Source organism: Falco punctatus, assembly GCF_963210335.1.
Source record: "Falco punctatus genome assembly, chromosome: 13".
Classification (NCBI taxonomy): domain Eukaryota; kingdom Metazoa; phylum Chordata; class Aves; order Falconiformes; family Falconidae; genus Falco; species Falco punctatus.
Genome location: NC_137593.1, coordinates 25193461 through 25209923, shown reverse-complemented (window position 1 = coordinate 25209923; position 16463 = coordinate 25193461). Strand labels below are relative to the sequence as shown.

The 16463-nt window shown below is 47.9% G+C and overlaps 1 protein-coding gene across 4 annotated transcripts in view; it reads right to left on the bottom strand.

Moving 5' to 3' along the window:
- Positions 1 to 7308: 7308 nt before the first annotated feature.
- Positions 7309 to 16463, bottom strand: part of ARHGEF4 (Rho guanine nucleotide exchange factor 4) — a 231792-nt gene continuing 222637 nt past the window's right edge. For all 4 annotated transcript variants that reach the window (XM_080409688.1, XM_080409690.1, XM_080409689.1 and 1 more), the window contains 7 exons: positions 15634 to 15813; positions 14780 to 15012; positions 13301 to 13430; positions 12285 to 12416; positions 10970 to 11213; positions 10172 to 10249; positions 7309 to 8936 (listed from right to left, as the gene is read on the bottom strand). In XM_080409688.1, the coding sequence (XP_080265814.1) occupies positions 8779 to 8936; positions 10172 to 10249; positions 10970 to 11213; positions 12285 to 12416; positions 13301 to 13430; positions 14780 to 15012; positions 15634 to 15813 (1155 nt within the window). In that variant the 3' untranslated portion in view covers positions 7309 to 8778. The remainder of the gene's footprint in view (positions 8937 to 10171; positions 10250 to 10969; positions 11214 to 12284; positions 12417 to 13300; positions 13431 to 14779; positions 15013 to 15633; positions 15814 to 16463) is intronic.

The following is a 16463-nucleotide window of genomic DNA, read 5'->3' as shown; positions in this document are numbered from 1 at the left end:
AACAGTAGCCATGCACTAAGAAATCCCATGGACGGATCTTTTTTTTCCAGTGTGTTTTACCTGAAGCTAATTGCTGGTCAGTTACCCTGGGATGACTTTATTTTACAGCTAGATAGGTTTGGGAGTTTGGGTTTGTTGTTTGGTGGGGTTTTTTGGGGGGAGTGGGGGTGTTCTTGAGGTCACTGGAGCTGATGTAAGTTCGTAATCTCAAACCAGTGGGTTGCCAGAATCTGGGAGGACATAAAGGGGAAATCCTGTTCTTCAGAACGATGCTGAGCGTTCTTGTGTCAGAGGGATTCTGCTGCAGCTGTTCTTGCGGTTGTCTGTCGTAAAGAATTGCTTTGTATCTGATGTTCATCGGAACGTGGTACTGAACTTTTAAGTCTGTATATGGGGGTTTCTTTCTGGTTTGTTTTAAATGTGTCCATGGAACTACCAAAATGGTGGGTCGGTAATGGTTTGATTTCCCCCCCCATCTTCCCACATTGATTTTGCAATGGCATTGGGACGCATATTGCTCTCCCACTTGCTGCTGAGTGGCTGTTAGTGGTTTGCTGGGAAGGTTAGATACGCTGGTGAGAACTCCCCTCGCTTCAGAGGCAGCTTTGGACACTTGGTAACAGCCAGAGCCCCTTCCAGAAAAGTAACCGCTCAGTTAGTGATTGTTAGAAATAGGGAATGTAGTTTTGAGTTTCAGGTTTTCCTGTAACTGATCATGGGTGAAAAGAAAGTTTTTGTTTTGCTAACATCTTGCTTTAGATTCTAAACTCTATGGCTTGCTGTAGACAGAGTGAGGTAAATTGTTGGTGAGCCCTGCTGGAACTGGGGGTGATGCACTGATTGTTTTTTAGCTGAGAGCCTTCCTTTGTAGGAAATGTCAGTCCTAGCGCGGGGGTAGAAGGTGTCACTGCACGATGGGGATAAAATGCCTGACTTGTGGGGGAGGCCAAATGCTCTTCTGGATTTTATTTCAAAATCCATCAGGCTATTAGCTATCCTGTCTTAAATCAGCCAGAATAGAATGGGCTCCATGTGACTCATTTAAAAAAAAACAAACAAACAAACCCAAACAATATATATTCTACAGCAGTAGGAGGACTTCGGTAGCTACGGGAAGTTGTATTGTCCGTGTTACGGAGGGAATGGCAGACCTGCAGGGAATACTGCTGAGCCTGATGGGTACAAGTAACCTATAGCTATAGACCTTGGTGGGCTGAGAGGTAACTCAGACAGACTCAACAGACAATGTGGCACCGAGCAGCCCAACCGTCAGTTTCAATCAGTGCAGCTGGAACTTCATCTGGGGGCTAAAGGAATCGATTTTGTAGTGTTCTACAATAGCTTGTGCTTTTCTGAGCAAGAGGGGTAAAATACATAGACAGGTTGATGCTTCAGGAAGAGTTTTGCTTTTACCAGCCTTATTGTAAGAATTGTGGTCGCGTGAACCTCACAGCTGAGGTCAGAGGCTGTGCCCCCTCTCAGTGTGGGAATGCTGGCGTGGCTGAAGTGGGGGGTAAGGTGTTTCTGGATGGTGTGATTCAGATAGTGCATGTTTCAGGTTGCTGGAGGTTAAAGAAAATATCCCAAATTATTATCAAGCCTAGGTAATGGATGTGCAGGCAGGCTGCCGCTTCTAAGAAAGGGGGAAGAAGCTGGTGTGGAAAGATAGAAGGAACTCTTAAGCAGAATGCTGTTACATAGCTCCATTTGGTTGTGGCAGGTACAAAGGCTTATTTTGTATACTTGCTAGTTCATGTTTTATGGGGGCATTACAGAAGTAGACAAGAGTAAAGTTGATAGCTTGTTTATTTCCCATCTCACAAATGTATATGTAAACAGTCACACGCAAAGGTACACAAGTCTGGGTTCAGTATCACAAAGTATTTCGTTTGCACAGGCTGTACAACAGGGAGCTGCTTTGGTAGCAAAGTTGTGCAAAAGAAAAGCTTACTACGTGCAGAGAAGAGCGGCGTAGTTGCAGGAAGGAAAATGATGGGAGCGTTATGTAAAAAGAACAAGCAGCTTGTATTTTTTTTCTAAACCCACCAGCGCTGCCAAAGCCATGGGATTTTAGTAGCTGCTTGTTAGGGAAACGTGGGAGGCACGGTGAGAAATGAAGTGTGGAGCGAGGCGTTAGTCCCAAGGCAGGGCGAGCGCGATGGCTGGTGGCTGGGAGGAGCGTCCCTTGGCCCCTCAGCCGGAGCCGTGCGGCTGTGGCCACCAAGGCAGGTGAAACCCAGGTTGCCGCTGTTCCGAGCAGGCGGGAGGCCACCCTGGGACACCTGGCCCTGGCCTGGGTGCACTTGGCAGGAAAATGCAGGGTGCGTTCTGGCTTCTGTCCGTGCTTGTGGGTGCCTCCCTGCGCTGGCGTCACTCTGAGCGTGTCTCTGCTGCTTCCAAGATCGGTTCCCTTCCTGCGCTATCGAACTGCATGAGCAGTGCTGCATCTTCAGCGAGTTAGAACAGTCTGAAAACATCTCTGATTTTTTTTTTCAGTTAATTTCTATCCATTAGCACAGCTGCTCTTCTTTAACCCATTACTTACCTGAAGACCTGATCCTGCCACTTTGCTTAGGCTGGGAGCCCTGGGGACAGGGACTTTCTCCCGGTAGGCTGGTATGGGACATCTGAGTTGGAACCTGGTGATGGTGCCGATGTGGTTCTGCTTGGTGGTGCCGTGTCCTGGTGACTCTGGTCGAAAACCCGAGTAGCAGCAGGTACAGGCTGAGGCTCCCGTGGCTGGGTGAAGTGTGAAGCGCTCCCTGCGTAAAGCTTCGGGGCTTGTTGTGCTGCCGCGGCCGCTGTCTGCAAGTATTGCAATGCCATAACCCTCGTGAGCAGGTACATGGGGAAACTTGGCGTGAGGATTTAAACCAGTTGAAGTAAGAACAGCAAAATGAGAAACCAGCGCTTGCTGGAAGCTGTACCACCTCACAGACGCTGACAAAGTTCTTGAGCAGTCGGTGTGGCAAGGGGTACAATACTTGCTCAAAAGCCTGGTATTTAAAAATCAGCGGCAGGATTGATAATATTTAATTCTGCTGTTACATGAACATGTGCTTCCACTGCAGTAAATCTGGAGAAGCACAGCCTGATGTTCTGACATACTGCAAAAGATCAAAGGCTTTTTTATTAAGAAAGCTAATTTCTGTCATTCTGGCATCCCAAGAAATGCATTGTTTTCAGTCTGAAGCCAGGATCTCTTGGAATGGCTGCTACTTGTGGATGCCTCAGCTGGGAGCGGTCCCGCTCAGCACCGGGAGGCCTGGCTCTCGGATGGTTCCAGGAGGCCACTTGGACACCCACGCAGGTGGTCTGCACAGCCCGGGCTTCGCACGGCAGCCTGACACACGGGTTTTGCGGAGCAGTGTCCTGGGCAGCTGGAATTACCCGCAGCGAGGCAAGGGGCTAGGGCAGCGGAGACAGGGCTCCTCCTCACCCTGCACCCCATGGCTCCTTAGGTAACGGCAGCCTCCAGCTCCGTGGAAATAGAGCTATTTGTTATTTTGTTTTAGTACAAAGACAGTTTGTGCTGCTTTTGATGCTATCAAAACGTGGAGTGCAGGCATTTTTCTAGTCTATGCACCCACCTTTTCTGACTCGGTTGTTCTAAAGTAGTAGTTCAAAACAGAGGGCCTTTTTTTGTTAGTGCTTTGTTAGAACAGATACTAGATTGTTTAGCAGCCACTGGTTCTCTTAATTTTACTGGTAGCTTCAGCAAATTGTTCTTCTGAATGGTTCATATGCTTTACGTAAGTGTGTGTCTTACTTGTCCAGGTGTATCTGGGCAGGTTTACTCATTAAGAAACAGGGCTGTCCTAAACAGGTAGCTACAGAGTGAGGGGAACAAATAGTGCCAAAATCCCTAAAAAAAAAAAAAAAAAAAAAAAAAAACCCCAACCACCCCTGGGTTGAGTAGTCTTGTCCTCTTTATATAACTCAACGCAGAAGTATTTGTCGGAGTAGTTTAGGTGAGTTCTACCCTGAAATCCGGAATGATTGGTGCTGTTCAGACCCAGGTCAGGAGCTTCCGTTTGTTTTGCATCTCTGGCCACGCAGAAGGTTTGTCTCCAGAGTGGGTACTGAAGTCTCACATCTCTGCTTATTCATGTTTCAAATGGATTCTTGTGAATCTGGTGAGATTGTGGTGTTCAGTAAGCTCAGAAAGCTTGACAGAAGCTGTACTTGACCTGTTGTTCATATGCCAGGCAAACCCTTTATTACGAGTTTACATTGTGACCGTGTGAATCTACGTACTGTGTACATCAGTGCTATCTGTCCTACACACGCATTCTCCCCGATACTTCTAAATGGCAGTACAGTGTGAGGAACCACTCAAAATCCAGATGCCAGGGTGAAGAGGCGGGGAAATCGTGTTGGTTATTCTGTTACCGCTGTCTAACACATACAATTTACCATTTAATCAGTAACAGGAGATGAGGTGACTTCTTATTTAACACCCATGGAGGTTACACGTGATCCGATACACAGTTTGTTCAGGAGTTAATAGGTGGTGTGGTGAGAGAATCGGGAAGTAGTGCTGGGTGGAAGGTGAAGGATGGCACTGCTTGCTGAGCGCTGTCAGATGTACAGAGCGGTCCGGGGCCGGGCCGGTGCGTGGGTAGGTGCGTTCAGCAAAGTGGGTTTGATCCTTACCTGTCAGCGTCGCGCTGTAACTCCATCTACTGCGTTACAAGATTTCCGCCTCCTTCAGTGTGATCAGCTTTTGTACCTGATTTCAGTCTTGCATAGGGGATCGGATCCTAGCTCCAAATGTTTCTTGCAAGACTAGAATCCCAACTGAAGACACTTTTTAGGAAGAGTACCGACAGTCAAGCAGAGAATGTATTTCTCTCTACCAGAAAGTAGTAACTTTTCATTGACTGTTTGGCCCGAGAAGTCTGTTTTGTCACTTAAAAAGATTTCTATAAAAAGTTTCTCTCTATAAATCCTTTGTGTGCACTGGTCAGATAGGAAGTTGTGGAAGAGGTGATAAATAATCTGATAAACAACTCTATGTGTATTTACTGTTCAGAGTATTGCTACACAGATAGTACTAGCCAATTCTTGCATGTGTTTTAGCAGGGGAGGGCAGGGTTGTTATTTTTTTTCATTGGCCTTCAAAGCTACTGCACCTCAGAGTACTGTGCCACTGTCGCCCCGTGTTGTTCAGTAGACTGGGTCGGGGCGGTAGGGGAGGGTAGGTAGATGCACAGTTGCGTTTATAAAGCAACATACAAATGAAAAACAGAAGTTGCAGCAAGAGAAGCTTCCAAAAGGTGTAAGAACATATTTCCATGATGGGGACAGTGAGGTATGAACAGGGAGCTGAAGAGGTCCGAGCACACGTGGATAGCAGCTGGGTGAGACCATGAGAAACCTGTTGCAGCTTCACGGCTGGTCTTGCTTTGAGGGTGCTGTGGGGTGGTCTGAGGGCCCTTCCAGCCTAGGTTCACTGGCCCCATCCAGCGTTCCTCCCCCACTAACTACAAAGCCAAGAAACTCAGAAAATTGATCGCTGCTGTGCCAACAGATACTATTTTTTTTTTTCTTCCTGGCCAATCAAAATAAACACGCCATGGATAAGGAAAGGAGGGTGCAGACACTGGGGTAAACACAACAGTGACAACTGCCTGCTGTTACCGATGGGTGCTGGCTGAGCCCGTGCTGGCAGGGGCAGCACAGCGGGTAATTCAGCGCTGTGGGTGCTGTGCCAGCCCACGGGTGCGTTGCTGTGTTCAGCATGAGTGCAGCAGGGGTGAGTCAGTGCTATGGGTGCTGTGCCACCCCGCTGGCAGCTTGCTCTTGGGGCGAGCACAGCAGTGCAGCAAGCACGGGGTGGTTCACATATGTGAGCATTGTGTGGGCAAAGGCTTAAGCTTGTTGGGGGGGTGGATGCTGTTGCAAAAGGCTGATACGCTGATATTTGTGTAGCTGGGGGGGACTGGGGGCAGCCCTGAGGACCACCAGTTGCCATGTCTGGGTTAGCTCAGTAGAGCTGCTGTCCTTGCCCGGCCAGGGGAGCAGGGCAGGCACCAGGGCTGCAGCCTGTGGCAGTTGGCAGAGGCTGTGCTGTGCGCAGGCAGCTCTTCCCAGTGGTTAGACTGGGGGGGGTGGGGCCGGGGGGGGGGGAAGATGTCCAAACCATGCAATGCTCAGGGCACCAGGGCACTCCGTAAGCTGGCATGGGTCTGTGAGGTGTCACTGTTCATTGTGGTCCCTGGCAAGAGGTAGTGGAGCCCGAGCTCAGTGGCTTCTTGCAGAGCCTGATTATTTTCTTTACCTTTTTTTTTTTTTTTTTTGTTAGTCCCCACACCCCCCAAGTATCGACACCCTGTCCTCTCGTGCAGAGAACAGATGTTCTGTATTTTAGTTCAGGTTGAGAGACCTGACGGTCCAAAGCTCTTTGTGTTGGCTGCTGAAGGCTCAGCTGCGCTGGGCTCTGGCTGGCGTGAGGGGTGAGGGCAGCGCCGAGCGGGAGGTAACGTGCAATGAGGGTGGGTGCAGGGGCGGTTTGGCCCTTGCCCCATTGCAGTGACCCACACCTGTCTGTGCAGTGTTTGAAGGCCGTTCCTGCAGTTCCCATTGGCTCAGTTTCCCAGCTGCTACGTGCCGTTAGAGAGGCGTTTCTGACAAATGCCAGACAAATGCAGTGGGCAGCATTTCAAGGCACTGCTTCCAGTTTGGCGACCCCCGCTTTCCTCTGTTGCTTGGGGTGACACAGGGGGAAGGGGAAGTGCCAAACCTTCCATGGGCAGACATCTCTTGTGCTTCTGCATGAGAGGGAAGGGTTAGGGGGCATTGTTGGGTTTTGGTTGCCATTTTGCACATTGCATATTGCACAGTGATGTGACAGCTGGTTCTGCCTAGGAGAAGAGCATGGGGGTAGGTGTTTGCCCAGGAAGAAGGGCAGGGGCGTAGGCTGGGCAGGTCCCAGGAGGACCCGTGGGTTCTCTTTACATTTGTACTTCTTCATGCTTCCTGGTACTCCTTAATTCTATATTGCGCAAAGTGGGCTTGAGCATCCCCTGCACTTTTCTGATGTTTCCTAGACATGTGTTTTAAGTAACTAGCAGGAATTTGGGAACTGGTGACTTCCTAACCTTGATCAGTGTCCTAAGTGACCAGCACATCTCCAGTATGGTCTCTGCTTCACCAGTCTTCCACCCAAAGGATGGCTCGGAGGATAACCTAGCACGGCTTCTACTGATCGGTGGTCACTTCTGGAGTGCAAGAGCAGAATCCCTACAGTGACTTTGAAGAGAAACAAGTTCACACAGACGTGTTGGAGACAAACACAGGCTGAGAGTCACTTTTACAAGTTTCTTTATGAAATTAAATGTTACCCCTGGTCTGGGGGAAAGATATAGTGCAAGAATGACTTTGTACATGCTACTGAATTCAGATATCCCTGGATGACCAGACTTTGGTCAGCTACAGCATCAACAAACACTGGATTTCTGAGCTCTGCGGGCAGTTAATGCTTACTCACACTAGCGTCGTTGGAATGAGCTGGCGTCTTCCTTCCACTGTCACAGGATGTCTCCTAAGCTAAGGAATTCAGTCAGTATGGCTTCTAACTCTCACTATGGTAAGGCAAATCTTTCCTTTTGCTAACCAAGGTTTAAATTAATTCTTTTTGGCCACAGTTTGAAACTTGGGTACTTAATGTGAGGCTCCTAATGCCAAATCTAGGCCTTTTTAAAGCGGCTTTCCATCTTTTTAAAGGTGGCAAAGACCTGTAGTAATACCCCTTGAATTGAGGGTCTGTGGGGTTTGCATAACAATCATCTTTCAGAGTTGAACTGTAGACTCTGACTTCTGGGAGCTAGGTTTGCAAATATTGACCTTTCTTTAAAAAAAAAAAATAGACAAAACAGGTATCAAGTTAACAACATCTGACAAGAACAATTACAGACTTACAAAATACACAGTTCTGATTTTTACCATAAATAAACACATTACAAACGATGAGCATTTTCATTGGCCAGGAAATATGGCAGAATGATGGAGAGATGAGAATCTAAGGAATTGAGTACGGTATTAATTAGGCACACTTTTCTCTAACTTGCGTAACTCAAACCCACTAGAGAGATTCTTGAACTTTACTCATGCTGCAGGTTGATTGGCACAGTTTAAAGTACTATCTAGTTCATCATCAGTGGTGTTGAACTAAAGGGAAGGAAAAGGTCACAGTGCGATACTCACTGTTGGCTGAGTGCCTGCCAAGGCTAACTGAATGAGTGAGGCGGTGGAGGAGGATTGTGTCTCTGAGTAACGTGGGGAGTGGGGGTGGGCAGAGAGCAGAAGGGTTTATCCCTCCACGGAAAATGTATCGTGTCAATGACTCTGAACTGTTTGGAGCGTGTCAGTGGGCAGGGAGCCAGCAGGTCTATCAGCCACTGTCCCCTCTGACAGCTGCCAGACAGCAGCAGTGTTTGCAGCGGGAAGAAAGTACAGCTGACAAGCAAAATCTTTTCAGGTGAAACATGTCAGGCTCCCTCCCGTGATCTCTTCCTGGAAGTTTGCCTCTTGGGCGCTGTGCAAGGCTGGCTGGTTGGGACTGGCACAAGTGCACACGTGTGTGCAAGCACACGCACGCAGCGTCTCACCTCGGAGCCAGTGCGGTCAGTCGGTCTGCAAAATAAATAGGGAAGGCCGGAGCACGTGTGCCATCCTCTGTAAACAAAGGATTGGAAGAACCTGGGCTCCACCTCCCAGGACTGACGGATAAAGTGCTTTCTCGAAAGGGGTTCAGGCACAAACACGGGGCTGCCCTTATTTCCGGAAGGGCGTCAGCCTGCTGATGTTCTGCCAGAAGTTCGAGGGCTTGCGCTTGGGCTCTGCCAGCATGAAGACTTGTTGCTGAGGGAGCGTGGTAGGCAGGGTGGGATGCTTCTGACGCATCAGAAAGTCATAGTATGGCCTGGTGACAGCTGCGGCGAGAAGGAGATGGGGAAGCATGTTAGTTGAGCACAGCTCCCTTCCCCACACCCTGCCCAGTCCTTGTTCAAGCTGCAGGGGAGTCAGCGGGGTTTGCCTTAGTATGACCCTTGGTTTCAGCACTGCTGGGGGGGATCAGCTTTGCTGTGGAAGGCCCAGCAATGTGAAGCGTAACTGACAGGTGTTCTGTCAGCACAACAGCAGGGCTAAACAGCTGTAGCTCATCATTAGTGACAAACTTCACCTCTGCCTTTGGCGGTTCTGGGAGAAGCAGCTGCTGTGCATGTGCCTGTCTTGCCTCTTACAGCTTCCTGCAGCGGATTTCAGAGTTGTAATGGTCAGTGCCTAGCCTGCGGACAGGGCTGGCTTAGGGGGTCTCCTTTACTGTGTCACCCCTAGGGCTTGGCTCTGTTAGAGAGGTCTGGCCTCCTTCCAAACTTCCCTGTTTGCAGCCAAATCTTACATCTGACTTTGAAATTCAGCCAAGCTTGCTTTCTGGAGACTGGGCTGGGATTTACTTGCTGGCTGGTACCACCAAGAGGAAGCGGTGGCCTGTCTGTGGGTCCAGGGGGAAAGCAAGTGACACCTGTCTCTCTGGATACAAAGAGGTGTGACGGCATCATGAAATAAGGTAGCAGGAATCTTCAGCTGACAGCACGGTGGGCACAGGAACCTCTTGAGCACACGCTCCCCTGGCTGCTGCTAAGCCTTCCTTGTCTTCAAGGTTCAACGTGCAGCTCTGTCAATGCGCATGGTACCTACCTGTGGCGTTCTGCCAGAAATACAGGTTTCAAAGCATCTTCCCAAGCCGGAATAGTCCCTGCTGCAGCGACCTTTAGGACCCTCTTTGCACCATGGGGGTTACTACAAAACTTAATCTTGTCTTTTCACAAAGGGCATACCGCACTGCTTGGAGAGCCTGGCTTCTAAGGCGAGCCTGTGAACTAGCCCTTCAGCAGGAGCTGCTGGTTTGTATGTAACCGTGGCACCCGGCACCGTGCTCGGCAATCAGGTGTGAAGCAGCTTTCCTGTAGTTACGAATTGTTTCCTGACTCCAGCTGTCTGAATCTGCCAGGAACGATACTGCAGATTGTCACATCAGAGCTCACCATCTGGCTTTCTCAAGAATTAATGCCACTTCACTGGAAGTGCTCCCATATAGTAAATATAGACACATGCACACACACACACGGTTCTAGCAGCATTTATGTGTTCAGGTGTGACTTACCCTTAGGCTTCCCAGTATGGTGCTGCTTGCTGGCATTCAGCATTGCCTGCTTTTTCTGCACCTCTGTGATTGAAAAACCTTGAAGATAAAATAGGAGTTTGTCAGCAGCAGGTCACCATTTTATATCTCATGGAAGACACTGGCACAGAGAGCAAGGGAAACACGGTGGCAGGAATATGCCTGAGGTGAAAGGTCACAAGCTAAAATTACTCCCAAAGCTGGAAGGGGCACGTACTGCTCCCCCCAGCTTGTGCTGTGCTGCACAGCCCTCCCTACCTCTCATGCAGGGTTTACTGCCTGTGCTTTGCTGGGTGAAGAAGCTGCCAGCCAGGCCTGCTGTGGCTCAAATATCATTAGATCACAGGTCTGAATTAAGCAGTATTTAGACAAAACAATTAAAACCCTCTTTTATAATGAGAACCCTTGACTGAACGTGTTTTTTACAGATACTGCCAAGCTGGGGACTCACACTGTACTGCAAAATAATGGAAGTTGTATGTAAGTATTGTCTATTTGGTCAGCCCTGCCTGAACTCATGAAAGAGACATCAGCCTCCCTGAGGACATACTGCAGTGTCTGCTCACAGTGGTTTGCATTTTTTATTTTTTCAATTGCACAGATTCATCCAGAATGTGCAATTCAGCAGTCCAGAGCTGGACTGGAGCACGGACTTGCTTCCCTGCCTTTTCACTCCCATGCATTGGCTGGTGGTTAAAAAAAAAAACAAACAAGAAACGAAAAAAACCACCCTAACACCCATCGAAAGACCACTGGCTCACAACACTGCTCTTCCCATACCTGTCTCTTGGTCGAGCTGAACCTGTCTTCTTTCATTCTCAAATGCCTTCAGCCAGCGCTGTTTCTGCTCAGGCTTTTTTGCACAGAATAAGTGGACTTCCTCGGTGTCTCGGCAGTGCAATTTAAATGCATTTTTCACGCTAATATTGAAGTCCTTGTCCTTCCCATCTTCTACATCCAGTATTTCCATATCATCCATATTGATCCGACTCTTATAATACAAGATGTCCCGGCGCAGAAGATCCTGTAAGAGAGATCACACAGACTCATACAAATGTTACTGTTCCCTGTCCCATCCCTTCCTTAAGCATTCATATTCTTTGGTATGATGCAGCATTTAATCTTTGTGGCAGTCATTACAGTCCTGTAAGAAAAAAATGATACAGGGTTTGACTCTATGAAATTGCAAAGCACTGAGCTCCTGTTGACACCATTGGCAGCAAGGGGAATTGCATGGTTTCTTCAGTGGTGGGGTCAGGATAGGCTGGCATCCATCATTGGAGAATATCAGCTGCCCTGAGCAGCTCTGAATGAGAAGCAAGCTTGTGTTGGTACACACGATCCCAAATCCTCATTAAGCATGTGTCAAAAAATAGTATTGGAATCCTGCAGTCCCAGTTAGAAAGCCAAAAAAAATATCCTAATTAGCTATTGATTTTTGTGTTGACAACAAAAAGTAAACTTGAGCGCAGTGATAAAACAGTGAGGGTTTCATGCCTTAGTTACCTGTAGCTACCTGTATGCCATGGATTATGCAAAAAAAATGGCATGTTCAGTGCTGAAATTCCAATGAAAGATACCTTTCATTTGCTCTACCAAGGAAGATTGATCAGTTGGGTTATGAAAAATAGCATGGTCTGTACTTACATGCGATGTTAATATGGTGTTAGCGACTGTCAAGGCCCACAGCTCTTCATCAAAGCTGCAGTTACCTTCTGAATATAATAATAATCTCATGTGGAAGTGCAGTTGAAAAAAACCAAACGTATTTAAAAGAAAATGGGTGACAGTGCTCATACTTGAGCACACATACAGCACACAAACCCATACACTAACCCTAGAAGCAGCGCAGTGCTTGCCTTTTGCTGTAAGAATTAGGCCAGTAGTCGGTTTCTGTAGCTTATTGCTGTGGTCAGGTGCACAGAACACCCTGGGACATCAGAGGAAACAACGCAACGAATGCGCGTAGAAATCTCTGTGCCAGAAGCATATATGATGCTAGTAAGTATTAAGGAAGCAAACGGGTAAAGAGAGAGTTCACTCAAATGCTTTAGTGCTGTGATAGACAGCGTTTGTGCCTGGCTAGTGAGGTTACCTTCTTGCAGCAGACGAGCTGGTGATCGAAGAGGAAGAACATCCTCTGTTGGCTCTTGGCTTGAGGGTGGGAGATTTTGGTTAATTCCCCAGAATAGATGAGTTCTGAGCTTCTGACCAGGACATCTTCACCCTGAAAACAGCACAAAGAACAGGTGGGTCTCAGCCATCTGAAAACGGGGGAGAAGAAATAAGCCCACAGTCTCATAGGAGAACCTCAGCCTGGCTGAGGGGCCTGGGTGGCCTGAATTCCTGCTGATGAAACTTCTGGGAATGAGAGGGAGCTGCTGGGCTGGAGGACAGTCCTTGTCGCATCAGGGAGACACTGTGCCCCTCGCACCCAGGGAATGGGAACTGAATTTGATAAGAACAGTGTGGTAAATGAAAAAGATCTCCTTTTCCAGGGAGTCTGCTCAGGGCAGCTGATCCATCCCTGACATTAAAGGAGGCATGTAAGCGGAAAGCTGACAACGTACCTGACATCCCTGGGAGGGAGACAGTCTGGTTTTATTGGGTGTAGGGTTTAGAAAATTAGTAGGTTTGCTTCTTTTACTAATTTTTTGTTTTAATGAGTCTACACGAAACCTTGGCTTCCTTTGTCACTACATCAGAGCTTGCCTTTCTGCAAGAATAATGTGGCTATTGAGCATTAAGGGGCAGTTCTGCCCATTGGGAGCATTTGAAATCACTCCAGATAAAATGGGGGGCAAAAGGAAAACAACAGGATTTCACTAACCTACGCACTCATTTTATTCTGCAAGGAAAATGGGAAAGCAGAAATCTCGGGGAGCATGCAAAGGCAGCTGGTGTAGCTGTTACGCACTAGACCTTTTCTGTTGTACTGAAAGATTGTATCTGTCTAAATAAAAGAACAAACGCACACAAAGAGGGGCAGCTGACCTGAGGCAGGGCTAGACTGTAATCCTTACGAAAATCCTGCTGTAGACAGAAGCTGTTGCAGGGGGAGAAGAGGGGCAACGCAGAACGTTCAATTCATGGCGAAAGTAAGTCTCTTACCTCCCAGTCTTCTATCGAACTCTGCCACTGAGCAATTTTGTCAATGTTCTCCAGCCGCCGCTTTCTCTCATTGATGAGCCGAGCAACGTTCTTCATGGCATTTAAGGCAGCTTCGACGTCTTTAAAATCCCTACGGTAGGGCAGAGGTGTTAGGCATGACAAAATGATGTGTGCTTATTGTACCTACGCTCCAAAGGAGTGCAGTCGGGCTTGGCCTAGGGCTGGAGAGCAGAAAACATGAGTTCCACTTGCGGTTCTGTCCCAGCTGGTTTCTGCTGGAAGTCAGGTACAGGTTTCAGACGCATGCTGGCTTAGAGGCCCAGATTACAGTCTTGTAACAAATCCAGGCCCAGTGTGTGGAAGGGAAGGGGGTAAGCAAGCAAGTTCAGCCACAGAGGTGTAAATACAAGTTGCTGGAAGAATCTCCAGGGCTTTCCAAGCCTTGGGTGTTTTCTGCAACATAATGCAATATATTCATAATGCACCATTTGCATACAGGGACTGAGTCTGCCATGCATAGGTAAGGCAGATCAGCAATAACTGGCTTCATTTCAGGTAGGTTTTACCTGGAAGGGTGAGACAGAAGCTGATCTACCCTCCCCCACAAACCATCTGCTGCCACCAGCTACTTCTGAGTTTAAGTAGCTGGGAAGGAGCTGTTCTGCACAACTTGTTTCCAACATAATTTCCCAAACATCTGTGTACTGCATCGAGAAGCTTTCTGTTCAGAGGTCAGCTTCAGAACATCATGCTTCTAAATGTAATAAGACATGCTTAAAACCATTCTGTGAAATACCAGTGCTGCAATTAGGAAGGTAAAATTAAGTCAAGCCACAATGGACCAGTATCAACACTTTTAAGACAGATTTTTCACGTTTTATTTCTGTAGCTAATTATTTCAGATGCTTGATTAAGTGACATAGTTATTTGAGCCGAGGGCAGTGCCTTAACTGAGCAATGGATTTGGAGGCTTCAGAGCTGGTGCTGAAGCGGCCAGTGTGCATGGCCTGACGGCTGTAGGCCATGACTTCCCACTGGTGAAGCACTGGGCAAAGCGCATGACTGCTACACAGCCCTGACATGCTGTGGAGTAGTGACATGGGCGTTTTGGGGTATATTCAACCAGTGCTTTTGGAGGCAAAGTTTTCAACACCACCATTAGAAACAAATTTTAACTCCAAAGTACGTATGTGCTGGTGCCAGAAATATGTGGGCCAAATGAAATAGAAAAGTACCATTATAAGGTGAACCTTGCAAGTCCAGATCTGTAACAGACAGGAAAACCCAGTGCTACTTTAATGAAAAAATATGTATTTGATAGAAAAATACTTTTTTTTCCCCCTGGTTTCTACAAGGTAACACAGAAGAACCATGGTATCGGCTGCTCTTGGCAAGCTACCCTCCTCCATACACAATTCTGCATTAGTTCTTTTCCATGAGACCAGTCTCGCTCCTTCCCTCCCCACCGTGCTGACCTACCTGTGCTGGGGGTTGGTGTATTTGAGCAGTTCAGCCAGTTGCAGTGGGTATTTGCAGATTTTCTGCACAGGAGTCAGCAGAAACCCATCCAGTGAGATGTCAATCATCTTCTGCAGCAGGCGGCAGGCTTCGAAGAAGTAGACGTACTTGTTAACTTTGGCGAGGCGGGACAGCTCCATGCAGGCGTTGGGGTGGTTGTTGCAGTATTCAGAGTATATCTGAAACTCTGTTTGCTGCAAGGGGAACGAAATGATTTACCGTCCGTGTTCCTGAGGGTGATGGCTTGCCTCAGAGTGCTGTGTGTGAGTTCCCAGTGCAGGTCCTGCTCGAGTATCACATGGGGCTGTTCAGTAATTTGTATCCTGCCCAAACTTTGAAGCCCAGAGACCTGAAGCAGGGGTTGGGCAGGGTATATTACAAATTACAGGATGTGCTGCTTATCTGTAAGAGCAAGACATTTCCATGTATTCTGGCCTGTGCTCAGCTGCATGTTTGTAATGGTCGAAATCAGCCATTGCTGATCCTGCACTGACCCGAAAATGCCACAGCTGTAAACTCAGGTCCAGCACAGTATTTTGGAATCTTCCTACATTTTTGCCTCGAGGAGCACTGTCTGGCAGGGAGTATAGCGCTCAGACACTGAGGCACCTTTGTAAGTGTTCTTTCCACAGCCACAAGAGCTAGAGGATGTTGCATTGGGAGGTGGGTAGTGGTTGGACAGGGTAGGGGGTAGCATTTAATTTGGTTTGGTGGGATTTTTTAAACAGAGCTTCAATTCAGTTAGATCGGTTTCTAAATCCTTTGGCTTAATCCACGCTCAGCTACCCCTTTCCCACAAAGTCAAATTTACTTACATATTCCAAGAAGCATGAGCCAACCTCACTCAAATGTGGGTGGTCTTTGTTAAATTTCTTCTCTAGTGCTTTAACAAATTTCTTCTGGCACCTGTAGATGTCCTCAATATTCCCAAAGATTGTCTTCAGCTGTTCTTCTGTAAACATGTCGGCTCTTTTGCGGCACTGCTTAATATAACCCTAGGAGGAAAACAAATGGGAAAGCTTGGTGGGCATTCACTCTGTGGCCTTTGGTTATCGACAGAAACCCCCGTGAACTGTAGTCAGCTGTACACCGGGTTCCTGTACCCCCTTCCTGCATAGCTGCTTTCATGTTCTAGCTATGATTTCCTCTGATAACTACCCAAAACACGGTGGAAACAGAAACTCAGCCACAGTTACATCATCACTGCCTTAGAGGATACTGTAATCCACACTTGGGAGTCCCATGGCAGCTTTCCCTCCTGTGAAACCCACCTTTGTCTGTCTGCAGGCTACTGGGTGTTCTGACCCCAGCGCTGATCCACTGATGGGTTTAGACCAATTAAATCCAGTTGTGGATCTGGTTTGGATGCTTGTGTTAGGAAATGCCTGGTTGACTCAAGGGAGGAGGAGTGCACAAAGGACATGGGGGGGACACTGCAGGAGGAAAGGCCTGTCCAGTGAGTGTGTGCTGCTTTCCCCCAGCTGGCTTTCCTGGAAGGCACTACGTTTTTGTGCCATTTCAGTGAAGAACTATGTTCCTGCAAAACCCTCACCAATTCCTTCGTTTGCCCCGGTGTGCCCTGTCTCTTTTAGAAGAGGTGTCGCAATGTTCAGCATATTTGCAATTGAAAGACCTAATTGGCTGA